The sequence below is a fragment of the Petromyzon marinus genome, chromosome 58 (assembly GCF_048934315.1).
Source record: "Petromyzon marinus isolate PM22_M1 ecotype Great Lakes invasive population chromosome 58, UKy_Petmar_22M1.pri1.0, whole genome shotgun sequence".
NCBI classification, from domain to species: Eukaryota; Metazoa; Chordata; class Hyperoartia; order Petromyzontiformes; family Petromyzontidae; genus Petromyzon; species Petromyzon marinus.
In genome coordinates this window covers 1,315,416-1,332,707 of record NC_133724.1, presented here as the reverse complement: position 1 = coordinate 1,332,707, position 17,292 = coordinate 1,315,416, and the positions used below count along the sequence as shown (strand labels likewise).

Sequence of the window (17,292 nt, the reverse complement as noted above, 5' to 3'; positions counted from 1 at the left end):
CACAAAGACTCACAAAGACTCACAAAGACACACAAAGACTCACAAAGACACACAAAGACACACAAAGACTCACAAAGACTCACAAAGACACACAAAGACTCACAAAGACACACAAAGACACACAAAGACTCACAACGACTCACAAAGACTCACAAAGACACACAAAGACTCACAAAGACACACAAAGACTCACAAAGACACACAAAGACACACAAAGACACACAAAGACTCACAAAGACTCACAAAGACACACAAAGACTCACACAGACTCACAAAGACACAGAAAGACTCACAACGACTCAAAAAGACTCACAAAGACACAAAGACTCACAAAGACACACAAAGACACACAAAGACACACAAAGACTCACAAAGACTCACAAAGACACACAAAGACTCACAAAGACACACAAAGACTCACAGAGACACACAAAGTCTCACAAAGACTCACAAAGACTCACAAAGACACACAAAGACACACAAAGACTCACAAAGACACACAAAGACTCACAAAGACTCACAAAGACACACAAAGACTCACAAAGACACACAAAGACACACAAAGACTCAGACTCACAAAGACTCACAAAGACTCACAAAGACACACAAAGACTCACAAAGACACACAAAGACTCACAAAGACACACAAAGTCTCACAAAGACTCACAAAGACACACAAAGACACACAAAGACTCACAAAGACACACAAAGACTCACAAAGACTCACAAAGACTCACAAAGACTCACAAAGACACACAAAGACTCACAAAGACACACAAAGACTCAGACTCACAAAGACTCACAAAGACTCACAAAGTCTCACAAAGACACACAAAGACTCACAAAGACACACAAAGACTACTGTGTTATCTGTCTCTGCAGGCTGTTTACTTCTTTTATGGGACCAAGGACTGCCTGGTGCAGGAGTGCAGGAACCTGGACAAGATGATCGAGGTGCCACCCCCACCCACCCTCCGCACCCACCCACCCAGCCCCACCCACCCAGCCCCCCCACCCTCCCACCCACCAAGACCCCCCCACCCACCCACCCAGCCCCCCACCCACCCACCCAGCCCCCCCCCCCACCCACCCAGCCCCCCCACCCACCCACCCAGCCCCCCCCCACCCACCCACCCAGCCCCCCCCACCCACCCACCCAGCCCCCCCCCCACCCACCCAGCCCCACCCACCCACCCAGCCCCCCTTACCCACCCAGCCCCCCACCTACCCACCCTCCCCCCCCCGTGTTTCTGCAGCTGGAGCTGGACGGGCGGCGTGTGTCCCTGCCCCCGCTGGAGGGAGTCATCGTCCTCAACATCGCTCACTGGGGGGGCGGCTGCCGCCTCTGGGAGGGCACCGGGGACCCACCCTGCCCACCCGCACGGTGCCCGCTCATCATCCTCATCATCCTCGTCACCCTCGTCACCACCACACACCTCGTCGCTGTAGTCATCGCCACACACCTCGTCACCGTAGTCACCTCGTCAATGCCACACACCTCGTCACCCCCACACACCTCGTCACCGCCACACACCTCGTCACCCCCACACACCTAGTCACCACCACGCACCTCGTTACCGTAGTCACCGTAGTCACCACCACACACCTCGTCACCGTAGTCACCGCCACACACCTCGTCACCGTAGTCACCGCCACACACCTCGTCACCGTAGTCACCGCCACACACCTCGTCACCGTAGTCACCGCCACACACCTCGTCACCGTAGTCACCGCCACACACCTCGTCACCGTAGTCACCGCCACACACCTCGTCGTCACCGCCACGCCGCCGTCATCTTCACTGCTTCATCGCCCAGCCGCACCATCGTCGTCGCTTCGCACAGCCGTCGTCACACCTCGTCACACCTCGTCACACAGTCGCGGTGCGGTGGTGGTAATGCCGGAGCGCCGTACATGGTGTGGTACGGCGAGTGATGGTGACTGCTGGTGGGGAGTGGTACGGTGCAGAAAGAGGTGCTGTAAGCTGCGGTGTGCGGGGTGAGGTGTGGCAACACCGGTGTGGCGCGGTAACACCGGTGTGGTGTGGTAACACCGGTGTGGTGTGGTAACACCGGTGTAGTAACACCAGTGTGGTGTGGTAACACCGGTGTGGTGTGGTAACACCGGTGTGGTGTGGTGTGGTAACACCGGTGTGGTGTGGTGTGGTAACACCGGTGTGGTGCGGTGCAGGCAGGACGACGGTAAGCTGGAGGTGGTGGGTGTCTATGGCTCCTTCCACCTGGCGCAGCTGCAGGTGAAGTTGGCCAACCCCCTGCGCCTGGGGCAGGCGCACAGCGTCAAGGTACAATACGCACGGCGTGTGCGTGCGTGTGTGTGCGTATGTGTGCGTGTGTACGTGCGTGTGTGTGCGTGTGTACGTGCGTGTGTACGTGCGTGTGTGCATGTGCACGTGGGTGTGTGTGCGTGTGTGTGTGTGCGTGTGCGTGCGTGTGTACATGCGTGCGTGTGTGCGTGCGTGTGTACGTGCGCGTGTGCGTGCGTTTGTACGGGCGTGTGTGGGTGCGTGTGTGCATGCGTGTGTATGTACGTGCGTGTGCACGTGGGTGTGTGTGTGTGCGTGTGTGTGTGTACGTGCGTGTGTGCGTGTGTACGTGCGTGTGTACGTGCGTGTGTGCGCGAGTTAGTGTGTGTGTGTGCGTGCGTGTGTACGTGCGTGTGTGCTCGCTAACAGCACTTGCCCCAACGGTCTGCTAAGGCTACCACGGGGGAACCTTTGGCAGTGTGGTGCATCGGCCGCTCGTCTCAGTCAGTCGACTCGCGACCTCCTCCCGCCAGCAGCGAGCCTCCGACACTTCAACGTGCACCTAGCCTGGCACAGGTGCCGGGGTCATGTCACCGTCATGACGGCTGTTGTTGTTGAGGCAGTGGGGAGTGGTGGCGCAGCGGTTAGCGCTACGCCACGCTACAAACGCGGTGACACAAATTCGATTCCCGTTCGTGGCCAACACCGGTGACGATTATCCGAACCGGTCCTGGGCCTCCCTTAGGTCGACTGAGCCTCAAATGAATAGCCCGGTGCGGTGTGTAGTAAACATCGCCACTGGGGAGACAAAGGCGGCCGGGGCGTGGTGCTGGCCACCCACCCCCTCGTAGTGCAGCGCCGGCCTTCACAGGAGCTCGCTAACAGCACTTGCCCCTACAGTCTGTTAGAGGCTACACGGGGGACCTTTGTCTTTGTAGGTGCTAATCGCTAACAGCACTTGCCCCTACAGTCTGTTAGAGGCTACACGGGGGACCTTTGTCTCTGCACGTGCGCGATGAGCCCTCCCCCTTCCCCCCCCCATCCAGCTGACGCTGCACGAGGGGCAGATGCCGATGCAGGTGGACGGGGAGCCCTGGTCACAGGGCCCCTGCTCGGTCCTCATCACCTACAAGACCGGCGCGCTGGTGCTGGCGCGGCCCGGCACGGAGCCCGGCACGGAGCCCGGCACGGAGCCCGGCACGGAGCCCGGCACGGAGCCCGGCACGGAGCCCGGCACGGAGCCCGGCACGGAGCCCGGCACGGAGCCCGGCACGGAGCCCGGCACGGAGCCCGGGACGGAGCCCGGCACGGAGCCCGGCAGGGAAACCGACAGCCAGTGAAGCCACCCAACGCCACGGCCTGTACCTGCGAATTGACTGGCTCGGACGTGCAGGGTGACGGACAGAAGGGGTGACGGACAGAAGGGGTGACGGACAGAAGGGGTGACGGACAGTAGGGGTGAGGGAGAGTAGGGGTGACAGAGAGAAGGGGTGACGGACAGTAGGGGTGACGGACAGAAGGGGTGACGGAGAGAAGGGGTGACGGAGAGAAGGGGTGACGGACAGAAGGGGTGACGGACAGAAGGGGTGACGGACAGAAGGGGTGACAGAGTGACGGTCGGACGGAGCGAGTGGCGGACGACCAACCAAGACGACAGAATGTGGAGGAGCAAGCGTGGCCACCACCACCACGAGCCGGTGACGGGTACCGGTTGCTTGGGCTCATGCCTGCACTACCGTTACTGTGATCTACCACTGCTGGTGACAGTAGCAGTGACCATAGATACAATTACTACTGTTGTCACAGCTGGTGACAGTAGTAGTGAATATAGATACAATTACTACTGTCACAGCTGGTGACAGTAGTAGTGACCATAGATACAATTACTACTGTTGTCACAGCTGGTGACAGTAGTAGTGAACATAGATACAATTACTACTGTTGTCACAGCTGGTGACAGTAGCAGTGACTACAGATACAATTACTACTGTTACAGCTGGTGACAGTAGTAGTGGCCATAGATACAATCACTACTACTACTGTTACAGCTGGTGACAGTAGTAGTGACTACAGATACAATTACTACTGTTGTCACAGCTGGTGACAGTAGTAGTGACTATAGATACAATCACTACTACTACTGTTACAGCTGGTGACAGTAGTAGTGACTACAGATACAATTACTACTGTTACAGCTGGTGACAGTAGTAGTGACTACAGATACAATTACTACTGTTACAGCTGGTGACAGTAGCAGTGACTACAGATACAATTACTACTGTTACAGCTGGTGACAGTAGTAGTGACCACAGATACAATTACTACTGCTGTTACAGCTGGTGACAGTAGTAGTGACTATAGATACAATTACTACTGCTGTTACAGCTGGTGACAGTAGTAGTGACTATAGATACAATCACTACTACTGTCACAGCTGGTGACAGTAGCAGTGACTACAGATACAATTACTACTGTCACAGCTGGTGACAGTAGCGGTGACTATAGATACAATTACTACTGTCACAGCTGGTGACAGTAGCGGTGACTATAGATACAATTACTACTGTTACTGTCACAACTGGTGACAGTAGTAGTGACTACAGATACAATTACTACTGTTGTCACAGCTGGTGACAGTAGCAGTGAACATAGATACAATTACTACTGTCACAGCTGGTGACAGTAGCAGTGACTACAGATACAATTACTACTGTCACAGCTGGTGACAGTAGTAGTGACCACAGATACAATTACTACTGTCACAGCTGGTGACAGTAGCAGTGAACATAGATACAATCACTACTGTTGTCACAGCTGGTGACAGTAGTAGTGAACATAGATACAATTACTACTGTCACAGCTGGTGACAGTAGCAGTGACTACAGATACAATTACTACTGTTGTCACAGCTGGTGACAGTAGCAGTGAACATAGATACAATTACTACTGTCACAGCTGGTGACAGTAGTAGTGACCACAGATACAATTACTACTGTCACATCTGGTGACAGTAGTAGTGACTACAGATACAATTACTACTGTCACAGCTGGTGACAGTAGCAGTGACTACAGATACAATTACTACTGTTGTCACAGCTGGTGACAGTAGTAGTGACTACAGATACAATTACTACTGTCACAGCTGGTGACAGTAGTAGTGACTACAGATACAATTACTACTGTTACAGCTGGTGACAGTAGTAGTGAACATAGATACAATTACTACTACTGTCACAGCTGGTGACAGTAGTAGTGACCATAGATACAATTACTACTGTCACATCTGGTGACAGTAGCAGTGACTATAGATACAATTACTACTGTTGTCACAGCTGGTGACAGTAGTAGTGACCACAGATACAATTACTACTGTCACAGCTGGTCACAGTAGTAGTGAACATAGATACAATTACTACTGTTACAGCTGGTGACAGTAGTAGTGACTATAGATACAATTACTACTGTTGTCACAGCTGGTGACAGTAGTAGTGAACATAGATACAATTACTACTGTTACAGCTGGTGACAGTAGTAGTGAACATAGATACAATTACTACTGTTACAGCTGGTGACAGTAGTAGTGACTATAGATACAATTACTACTGTTACAGCTGGTGACAGTAGTAGTGACTATAGATACAATTACTACTGTTACAGCTGGTGACAGTAGCAGTGACCATAGATACAATTACTACTGTTACAGCTGGTGACAGTAGTAGTGACTACAGATACAACTACTACTGTTACAGCTGGTGACAGTAGTAGTGACTACAGATACAATTACTACTGTTACAGCTGGTGACAGTAGTAGTGAATATAGATACAATTACTACTGTTGTTACAGCTGGTGACAGTAGTAGTGACTACAGATACAATTACTACTGTTACAGCTGGTGACAGTAGTAGTGAATATAGATACAATTACTACTGTTACAGCTGGTGACAGTAGTAGTGAACATAGATACAATTACTACTGTTGTTACAGCTGGTGACAGTAGTAGTGACTACAGATACAATTACTACTGTTACAGCTGGTGACAGTAGTAGTGACTACAGATACAATTACTACTGTTGTCACAGCTGGTGACAGTAGTAGTGAACATAGATACAATTACTACTGTTGTTACAGATGGTGACAGTAGTAGTGACTACAGATACAATTACTACTGTTACAGCTGGTGACAGTAGTAGTGAATATAGATACAATTACTACTGTTGTTACAGATGGTGACAGTAGTAGTGACTACAGATACAATTACTACTGTTGTCACAGCTGGTGACAGTAGTAGTGAACATAGATACAATTACTACTGTTGTCACAGCTGGTGACAGTAGTAGTGACTACAGATACAATTACTACTGTCACAGCTGGTGACAGTAGTAGTGAATATAGATACAATTACTACTGTTGTTACAGCTGGTGACAGTAGTAGTGAATATAGATACAATTACTACTGTTACAGCTGGTGACAGTAGTAGTGACTACAGATACAATTACTACTGTTGTCACAGCTGGTGACAGTAGTAGTGAATATAGATACAATTACTACTGTTACAGCTGGTGACAGTAGTAGTGACTACAGATACAATTACTACTGTTGTCACAGCTGGTGACAGTAGTAGTGAATATAGATACAATTACTACTGTTGTTACAGCTGGTGACAGTAGTAGTGAATATAGATACAATTACTACTGTTACAGCTGGTGACAGTAGTAGTGACTACAGATACAATTACTACTGTTGTCACAGCTGGTGACAGTAGTAGTGAATATAGATACAATTACTACTGTTACAGCTGGTGACAGTAGTAGTGACTACAGATACAATTACTACTGTTACAGCTGGTGACAGTAGTAGTGACTACAGATACAATTACTACTGTTGTCACAGCTGGTGACAGTAGTAGTGACTACAGATACAATTACTACTGCTGCTGCTGCTGTCACAGCTGGCGCTACTGGTGCAGTAGCGATGCCCGCTTCTCCGTCCGGAGGGTGCAGTGCAGAGTGCAGTGCAGGGTGTAGGCAGAGTGCAGTGCAGGGTGTAGTGCAGGGTGTAGGCAGGGTGCAGGCAGGGTGCAGTGCAGGCAGGCAGGGCGCCCTAGCGTGAGACTGGTACAGAGCATCGTCGTCGTGATCATCACCATCGTCATCGTCACCATCGTCATCATCACCATCGTCGTGATCATTACCATCGTCATCGTCACCATCGTCATCATCACCATCGTCGTGATCATTACCATCGTCATCATCACCATCGCCGTGATCGTCGTGATCGTCGTCATCGTCACCATCGTCGTGATCGTCGTCATCGTCACCATCGTCGTGATCGTCGTCGTGATCGTCACGACCACCAGCACTGCCACCACCAGTAAGCACTCGTCCACGGAGCTGGGCAGACCTCCCTCCCGTGTGGGACCGCCCGGCCTGTTGGGCCCTGCGTTGCTGGTGGGGCCGGTCCTGGCGGCTCCACCTCTTTGTCGGCGGTGTGTTACCCCGCGGTGTGTTACCCCGCGGTGTGTTACCCCGCGGTGTGTTACCTCGCGGTGTGTTACCCCACGGTGTGTTACCCCACGGTGTGTTACCCCACGGTGTGTTACCCCGCGGTGTGTTACCCCGCGGTGTGTTACCCCGTGGTGTGTTACCCCACGGTGTGTTACCCCGCGGTGTGTTACCTGGTGGTGTTACCCCGTGGTGTGTTACCCCGTGGTGTGTTACCCCACGGTGTGTTACCCCGCGGTGTGTTACCCCGCGGTGTGTTACCCCGCGGTGTGTTACCCCGTGGTGTGTTACCCCACGGTGTGTTACCCCGCGGTGTGTTACCTGGTGGTGTTACCCCGTGGTGTGTTACCCCGTGGTGTGTTACCCCACGGTGTGTTACCCCGCGGTGTGTTACCCCACGGTGTGTTACCCCGTGGTGTGTTACCCCGTGGTGTGTTACCCCACGGTGTGTTACCCCACGGTGTGTTACCCCACGGTGTGTTACCCCACGGTGTGTTACCCCGCGGTGTGTTACCCCGCGGTGTGTTACCCCGCGGTGTGTTACCCCACGGTGTGTTACCCCGCGGTGTGTTACCCCGCGGTGTGTTACCCCGTGGTGTGTTACCCCGTGGTGTGTTACCCCGCGGTGTGTTACCCCACGGTGTGTTACCTCGTGGTGTGTTACCCCACGGTGTGTTACCCCACGGTGTGTTACCCCACGGTGTGTTACCCCGTGGTGTGTTACCCCGTGGTGTGTTACCCCGCGGTGTGTTACCCCGCGGTGTGTTACCCCGCGGTGTGTTACCCCGCGATGTGTTACCCCACGGTGTGTTACCCCACGGTGTGTTACCCCACGGTGTGTTACCCAGCGGTGTGTTACCCCGTGGTGTGTTACCCCGCGGTGCGTTACCCCGTGGTGTGTTACCCCACGGTGTGTTACCCCGCGGTGTGTTACCCCGCGGTGTGTTACCCCGTGGTGTGTTACCCCGTGGTGTGTTACCCCGTGGTGTGTTACCCCGTGGTGTGTTACCTCGTGGTGTGTTACCCCGTGGTGTGTTACCCCGTGGTGTGTTACCCCGTGGTGTGTTACCCCGTGGTGTGTTACCCCGCGTGTGCACCACGCGGCCTTCGCGGACGCAGCCCGCGCCGCCGCCGCCGTACACGAATGCACGACGTTAGTCACGATCATGATTTATTCTCCTTTCTCCCGCGTGCCGCGAGGAATCATCTCGACGCACAGCGCGTGGCACCGTGTCCCGTGCCCGTCCGATTCCGGCGCAGACAGCCGGCGATCCGGCCCACAGGGGCCCCGTCGCCGCCGCCGCCGGATGAACTCGCCGAGCGGCGGGGCCCAGCGACCCCGCCTGGATCGCTGGGCCCGTGACCCGACTGGACGCCTGCACGTCAAAAGAGCTTCGTCGCTCGCCGGATTCCCCTCCTGCAGTCTAAGCCAAGGCTCGGACTCCCGCAAGGCCCCGGTAGAAAGCCAGGGGGTGGATGTTATTGACGGGTGGAGCGTAGGTGGCAGGGTGCCAGGCCTGAATGTTTGTTTGACGTTTCTTTATAAAAGAGGGGGAGGTGGAGGGGGGGCGGGGGAGGCGAGGGTCCAAGTTTTTACGTCTCGTGTGGTGCCGTCTCCGCACCTCTGTGCCGTGTTTTCCAGTGCCCTCGATTTTAATCGTATTTATTATTGAGCGTGGGGTCGTTGGGTTCGGGTCGTGTGGTTTTAACTTTATTTTGTGAACGCGTGCGACACGTGTGTGACACGCGTGTGACGCGCGTGTGACGCGCGCGTGACACGTGCGTGACGCGTGTGTGACGCGTGTGTGACACGTGTGTGACACGTGTGTGACGTGTGTGACACGTGTGTGACGTGTGTGACACGTGTAAATAAACGACGGGAACGTCCCCAGGCTGAATCTCCATCGATTCGGATCTCGACACGAATGCGGGGCAAACGTTCGGCCCTCTCTTGAGTTGGTGGTCTGGGCAAGGCTGCGAGCAGCGTGGTGGTCACGTGGCCCGCGAGGCGCGCGGGTTGGGAGTGGCGCCGGCCCCCCCGGCACGGCGGTGCCGGCACGGCGGCGCCTTCTCCCGCCGTGACGACGGTGAAGATGGTGAGGACGGTGAGGACGGTGAAGACGGTGAAGATGGCGGTGGTGGTGGTGCCCGCGGCTCTTCTCGTCGCCCGCGGGTTCGCTCCCGGCGCCAGCTGCCGCCCCGGCGGACCGCGGTGCAAGCGGCAAGGAGAGACCGGCGGCACCGGCGACGTTCACAGGATCGGCTCGCTCCGACAGCGACGCATCACTGTCGGGGGGAGACGGGGAGACGGGGAGACGGGGAGACGTGGAGACGGGGAGACGGGGAGACGGGGAGACGGGGAGACGGGGAGACGTGGAGACGGGGAGACGGGGAGACGGGGAGACGGGGAGACGTGGAGACGGGGAGACGGGGAGACGGGGAGACGGGGAGACGGGGAGACGTGGAGACGGGGAGACGGGGAGACGGGGAGACGGGGAGACGTGGAGACGGGGAGACGGGGAGACGGGGAGACGGGGAGACGGGGAGACGTGGAGACGGGGAGACGGGGAGACGTGGAGACGGGGAGACGTGGAGACGGGGAGACGTGGAGACGTGGAGACGTGGAGACGTGGAGACGGGGAGACGGGGAGACGGGGAGACGTGGAGACGGGGAGACGTGGAGACGTGGAGACGGGGAGACGGGGAGACGTGGAGACGGGGAGACGTGGAGACGTGGAGACGTGGAGACGTGGAGACGGGGAGACGGGGAGACGGGGAGACGTGGAGACGGGGAGACGTGGAGACGTGGAGACGGGGAGACGGGGAGACGGGGAGACGGGGAGACGTGGAGACGGGGAGACGGGGAGACGGGGAGACGGGGAGACGTGGAGACGGGGAGACGTGGAGACGGGGAGACGTGGAGACGGGGAGACGGGGAGACGGGGAGACGTGGAGACGGGGAGACGGGCACAACGCTCGCTCCGCGCTGGCACGTGCACGGCTGCGACAACGACTAACAGCGGCGGCCGCCGTTCGCCACCGACCGGCGGTCGCGTCACCGCGAACCGGCCGCAAAGTTCTCAAAACAAAAACCCGACGACGACGAGGCGGCGGCGGCGGCGGCGGCGGCGGCCGGCCCCGGGTGGCACCGGGCGGCTCGGCCCCCCGGGACCCACGGGCCCACTAAGGCATTCCGGCGACCCCGCGGCAGCCCCCCCCCCCCCCCCCCGGCCCCGCGCGGCGCTCACCGAGGGGGGCCGCCGACCCCCGGCGGCACGGCGGCTCGCGGTGCAGGCGCCGGTAGTCCGCGTGGTCCCTGGCGCGTGCCGGGCTCGGCTCGGCACGCAGCAGCCGGTGCTCGTCCAGCGCCAGCCGCTGGGCCTGCGCGCTCGGTGGGGGGGGGGGGCGGATAGGGGGGGGGGATGGGGGGGGGGATGGGGGGGGGGGTCGGTGCCCCGGTCACGACGGCGTGCCCCGGACGCTCCGCCCCCGGGCCACGGCCTCGCTGCCACTCACCACGTGTGCGAGGTGCAGCTCCTGCCTGAGGCAGGCGACCTCCTGCTCCAGGTAGGCGATGACAGAATCCTTGACTCGCACGCTCACCTAGCACGGTGGTGGCAGAGGTGAGGGGGGAGGTGAGGGGGGTGCCGGTGAGTGAGAGGTGAGTAAAAGGTGAGTGAGTGGTGAGTGAGAGGTGAGTGAGAGTTGAGTAAGTGGTGAGTGAGTGGTAAGTGGTGAGTGAGTGGTGAGTAAGTGGTGAGTGAGAGGTGAGTGAGTGGTGAGTGAGTGGTAAGTGGTGAGTGGTGAGTGAGTGGTGAGTGAGAGGTGAGTGAGTGAGTGAGTGAATGGTGAGTGAGTGGTGAGTGAGTAAGAAGTGAGTGAGTGAGTGGTGAGTAAGTGGTGAGTGAGTGATGAGTGAGTGGTGAGTGAGTGGGGAGTGAGTGAGTGGTGAGTGAGAGGTGAGTAAGTGGTGAGTAAGAGGTGAGTGAGTGAGTGGTGATTGAGTGGTGAGTGAGTGGTGAGTAAGAGGTGAGTGAGAGGTGAGTGAGTGGTAAGTGGTGAGTGAGTGGTGAGTGAGTGATGAGTGAGTGAGTGGTGAGTGAGTGGTGGGTGAGTGAGTGGTGAGTGAGTGATGAGTGAGTGAGTGGTGAGTAAGTGGTGAGTGAGTGGTGAGTAAGTGGTGAGTGAGTGGTGAGTGAGAGGTGAGTAAGTGGTGAGTGAGTGGTGAGTAAGTGGTGAGTGAGTGGTGAGTAAGTGGTGAGTGAGTGGTGAGTGAGTGGTGAGTGAGTGGTGAGTGAGAGGTGAGTGAGTGGTGAATAAGTGGTGAGTGAGTGGTGAGTGAGTGATGAGTGAGTGAGTGGTGAGTAAGTGGTGAGTAAGTGGTGAGTGAGCGAGGGTTCTCGCCTGCAGCTCGTAGACTTCCGTGTCCAGAGCCCTCAGCTGGGTCCGGGAGTCCGGGCGCCGTGCAGCCTCAAGCAGCTCCTGCGTCACAGCCGTGACGCGGTCACCTCGTCACGCGATCACGTGACCTCGCACGCTCTCAGCTCCCGCGTGGTGGTGGTGTATGTGTTGTTGGTGAGCGTGCCACTAAGAGATGGGGCCTTACCATCGGCCCCACCAAAACTAAGCACCTGCCTGGGTATTTTGTACCATCGGACACTCCACCCCCACAACTCCCAATCGGTGATGGGGCAGTTGTGGAGAGAGTGGAGAGTTTCCCATACCTGGGCAGTGTGCTTATGACCGGCTCCAGTTTGACAGCAGAGGGCTCACTCCGAATCAGTCGAGCGGCAATATCTTTTCATCGATTGCGTAACGCCGTGTGGAAGCTACCTGGTCTGTCGCTCCGCACTAAGCTTCAGGTCTTTTCGGCCACGGTCATTCCCTCCCTTCTCTACGCTTGAGAAACGTGGACCCCCCTAATGGAACATCTTCGCCGGTTAGAAACATTTAGGCTGGCCTGCCTACGATCCATCCTGGGTTTAACCAGGTTGGATTGTGTGAGGAGCTCACAAATCCTTGAAAGATCTGGGCAAGGTCCCATCGGTGAGCTCTTCCGGCAGGCAAGGCTGCGTTGGCTGGGTCATGTAGCCCACATGCCCAGCCACCGCATGCCGAAACAGCTTTTGTTCAGCCGGATCAAGGGGGCTAAACGGGCGCGGCACGGGCCAGAGAAGAGATGGAGTGATGTGGTACAGGAGGACGTGGAGCTGAGATGACTTGCCAATGACTGGTACCAGCGGTGTCAAGATTGGCCTCTGTGGAGGAGGCTCGTGAAGGATGCTACTGGGCAGTTGGAGGCAGTCGCCCTCCAACAACAACGGAGGGCGGAGGAGCGACGCTCACAACAGCGAGCGGAGCGCCGGGTGGCTAAAGCACAGCAGGTTGGCACAGTAGGGGGCACAGGTGGTGCATCAGCCAGTCATCTCAGTCAGTCGACCCGTGGCACCTGGGTCTGCCCCGTGACCTCCTGCCAGCAGGCGTTCGACACTTCACGTGGCCTCAGGGTGCACATAGCCTGGCACAAGCGTCGTGGTGACGTCACCGCCACTTAGTGGTGGTGGTGGTAGTGTAGGTGGTGGTGTTGGTGGTGGTAGTGTAGGTGGTGGTGGTAGTGTAGGTGGTGGTGTTGGTAGTGTAGGTGGTGGTGTTGGTAGTGTAGGTGGTGGTGGTGGTAGTGGTGGTTGTGTAGGTGGTGGTGGTAGTGTAGGTGGTGGTGGTGGTAGTGTAGGTGGTGGTGGTAGTGTAGGTGGTGGTGGTGGTGGTAGTGTAGGTGGTGGTGGTAGTGTAGGTGGTGGTGGTGGTAGTGTAGGTGGTGGTGGTAGTGTAGGTGGTGGTGGTGGTGGTAGTGTAGGTGGTGGTGGTGGTAGTGTAGGTGGTGGTAGTGTAGGTGGTGGTGGTGGTAGTGTAGGTGGTGGTGGTAGTGTAGGTGGTGGTGGTAGTGTAGGTGGTGGTGGTAGTTTAGGTGGTAGTGTAGGTGGTGGTGGTGGTAGTGTAGGTGGTGATGTTGGTGGTGGTGGTAGTGTAGGTGGTGGTGTTGGTGGTGGTGGTAGTGTAGGTGGTGGTGTTGGTGGTGGTGGTGGTAGTGTAGGTGGTGGTGGTGTTGGTGGTGGTAGTGTAGGTGGTGGTAGTGTAGGTGGTAGTGTAGGTGGTAGTGTAGGTGGTGGTAGTGTAGGTGGTAGTGTAGGTGGTGGTGTTGGTGGTGGTGGTAGTGTAGGTGGTGGTGGTGTTGGTGGTGGCAGTGTAGGTGGTGGTGGTAGTGTAGGTGGTGGTGGTGGTAGTGTAGGTGGTGGTGGTGGTGTTGGTGGTAGTGTAGGTGGTGGTGGCGGTGGTGTTGGTGGGGTCCCACCTGGGTGAGAGGGGACGACCGCTCGCTCCGCCGCTCGTGCCGCGCCTCTGGCGGCCGTGCCCGGGGGCTGCGTCGCCGGTCCCGGGTCCTCGTCGCCCGCGGAGCCTCCCCCACCATCACCACCCCCTCCCTCTCCCCCACCACCCCCTCCCCCTCCTCCTCCCCCTCCTCTCCGCTACCGCGCTCCTCCACGCCGGCCCCCCGCCGCTCCGCCCGCCCCACGCGGTCCGCACGCTCCGTCGCTCGGCCCTCCCTCCGCCTGTCTGCTCGCACGCGGCCACGAGGTCACGTGAGCGGCCACGGTCACGTGGTCACGCGAGCGGCCACGGCCACGTGGTCACGTGAGCGGCCACGGCCACGTGGTCACGTGAGCGGCCACGGCCACGTGGTCACGTGAGCGGCCACGGCCACGTGGTCACGCGAGCGGCCACGGCCACGCGAGCGTCCACACGTGTGTCCACGCAGCCACGTGTGTCCACGCGTGTGTCCACACGTGTGTCCACGCAGCCACGTGTGTCCACGCGTGTGTCCACACGTGTGTCCACGCAGCCACGTGTGTCCACGCGTGTGTCCACACGTGTGTCCACGCAGCCACGTGTGTCCACGCGTGTGTCCACACGTGTGTCCACGCAGCCACGTGTGTCCACGCGTGTGTCCACACGTGTGTCCACGCGCGTGTCCACGCCGAGTGTGTGTGTCCACGGCGTGGCACAGACGCCCTGACCACGCTACGCGAGGCACGCCCCTCTCATTGCGCTCCTCTCGTTCCCGTCGACGGAGCCCCTCAACGCACCCCGTTCTCATCCCGCACGTAAAACGCTCTGCGCGTGACATCTTCACATAGAGAGGACTGCAGAGCTTGGCGAAGTTGCTGGTCACGCCGGCTCATCGCGAGGCGGCCTTCCCGTACCTCGTCAGCGCTTCCTCTTCGCGCCTCCGACCGCTCTCGCTCTGTACGCGGCGAGCGATGAGCGATGATGCCGTGGTGGTGGGGGGGGTGGGCGGCGGTGGCGGCCACAAGCCGACATCGTCGTCGTTGGGTCAGATCGCGTAAGTTTATAAATGTTGTGTCGTTAAACCCAGCACCACCCGACACGGCCAATCAGTCAGGTTTGTCACGTGAACATAACGTATAGTGTAGTGTATAGTGTAGTGTGTAGTGTAGTGTATAGTGTAGTGTATAGTGTAGTGTATAGTGTAGTGTATAGTGTATAGTGTAGTGTCGTGTATAGTGTAGTGTATAGTGTAGTGTATAGTGTAGTGTATAGTGTAGTGTATAGTGTAGTGTATAGTGTATAGTGTAGTGTATAGTGTAGTGTATAGTGTAGTGTGTAGTGTAGTGTAGTGTGTAGTGTATAGTGTAGTGTGTAGTGTATAGTGTAGTGTAGTGTGTAGTGTAGTGTGTAGTGTAGTGTATAGTGTAGTGTATAGTGTCGTGTATAGTGTAGTGTGTAGTGTATAGTGTAGTGTGTAGTGTATAGTGTAGTGTAGTGTATAGTGTAGTGTGTAGTGTAGTGTGTAGTGTAGTGTAGTGTGTAGTGTATAATGCCGTGTATAGTGTAGTGTAGTGTGTAGTGTAGTGTATAGTGTAGTGTGTAGTGTATAGTGTAGTGTGTAGTGTAGTGTGTAGTATAGTGTCGTGTACTAGTTCAGCACACACCTATGAATAATAATATTGGTCGCGAAAGCCTCCTACGTGATGTTAGCGAGTAGCGGCACCTACGAAGGCCGGCACGGCACACGAGGAGGTGGGTGGCCAGCACCACGCCCGGCCGCCTTTGTCTCCCCAGTGGCGACGTTTGCACACCGCACGGGGTGCTTATTTGAGGCCGAGTCGACCTAGGGGAAGCTTGGGACCGGTTCAGATCATCGCGACCGGACCCAACATAAAACCGCTTGTGGCTACATCATCATCATCCTCGTCATCTTCGTCCTCCTCGTTATTGTCCGGTGGGTCACTAAGACGAGTGGTACCCCCCCCCCCCACCCCGCCCCGTACCTCTCGCGACATCGTCTCCCGCGCCGGCCGTCGTGCCCGCCGTGCCCGCGGGCCGCTCCGTCGTGCCCGCCGTGCCCACCGGCCGCTCCGCCGTGCCCGCCGGCCGCTCCGTCGTGCCCGCCGTGCCCGCCGGCCGCTCCGCCGCCGCCTGCAGCCGACGGAGCGGCCGCGTCGCTTCCCGCCGGGCCTCGTGCAGTTGCAGCGCCAGCGCCTCCACCTGGGGGGCACGGGGGGGGGCGAGCCCTGGAAGACGTGCGGAGTGGAAGAATCTCGACGCACGTGAGGAGTGGAAGGGGCTGGACCCACGTGAGGAGTGGAAGGGGCTGGACCCACGTGAGGAGTGGAAGGGGCTGGACCCACGTGCGGAGTGGAAGGGGCTGGACCCACGTGAGGAGTGGAAGGGGCTGGACCCACGTGAGGAGTGGAAGGGGCTGGACCCACGTGAGGAGTGGAAGGGGCTGGACCCACGTGAGGAGTGGAAGGGGCTGGACCCACGTGAGGAGTGGAAGGGGCTGGACCCACGTGAGGAGTGGAAGGGGCTGGACCCACGTGAGGAGTGGAAGGGGCTGGACCCACGTGAGGAGTGGAAGGGGCTGGACCCACGTGAGGAGTGGAAGGGGCTGGACCCACGTGAGGAGTGGAAGGGGCTGGACCCACGTGAGGAGTGGAAGGGGCTGGACCCACGTGAGGAGTGGAAGGGGCTGGACCCACGTGAGGAGTGGAAGGGGCTGGACCCACGTGAGGAGTGGAAGGGGCTGGACCCACGTGAGGAGTGGAAGGGGCTGGACCCACGTGAGGAGTGGAAGGGGCTGGACCCACGTGAGGAGTGGAAGGGGCTGGACCCACGTGAGGAGTGGAAGGGGCTGGACCCACGTGAGGAGTGGAAGGGGCTGGACCCACGTGAGGAGTGGAAGGGGCTGGACCCACGTGAGGAGTGGAAGGGGCTGGACCCACGTGAGGAGTGGAAGGGGCTGGACCCACGTGAGGAGTGGAAGGGGCTGGACCCACGTGAGGAGTGGAAGGGGCTGGACCCACGTGAGGAGTGGAAGGGGCTGGACCCACGTGAGGAGTGGAAGGGGCTGGACCCACGTGAGGAGTGGAAGGGGCTGGACCCACGTGAGGAGTGGAAGGGGCTGGACCCACGTGAGGAGTGGAAGGGGCTGGACCCACGTGAGGAG

The 17,292-nt window shown here is 57.7% G+C and overlaps 1 protein-coding gene across 1 annotated transcript in view; it reads left to right on the top strand.

The window, feature by feature from the left end:
- DGKE (diacylglycerol kinase epsilon) overlaps positions 1 to 9,653 on the top strand; it is a 31,202-nt gene extending 21,549 nt beyond the window's left edge. The window contains exons 12-15 of the mRNA XM_032976211.2: positions 883 to 954; positions 1,257 to 1,384; positions 2,191 to 2,302; positions 3,310 to 9,653. Coding sequence (XP_032832102.1) covers positions 883 to 954; positions 1,257 to 1,384; positions 2,191 to 2,302; positions 3,310 to 3,603 — 606 coding nt within the window. The 3' untranslated portion in view covers positions 3,604 to 9,653. The remainder of the gene's footprint in view (positions 1 to 882; positions 955 to 1,256; positions 1,385 to 2,190; positions 2,303 to 3,309) is intronic.
- Positions 9,654 to 17,292: the final 7,639 nt, after the last annotated feature.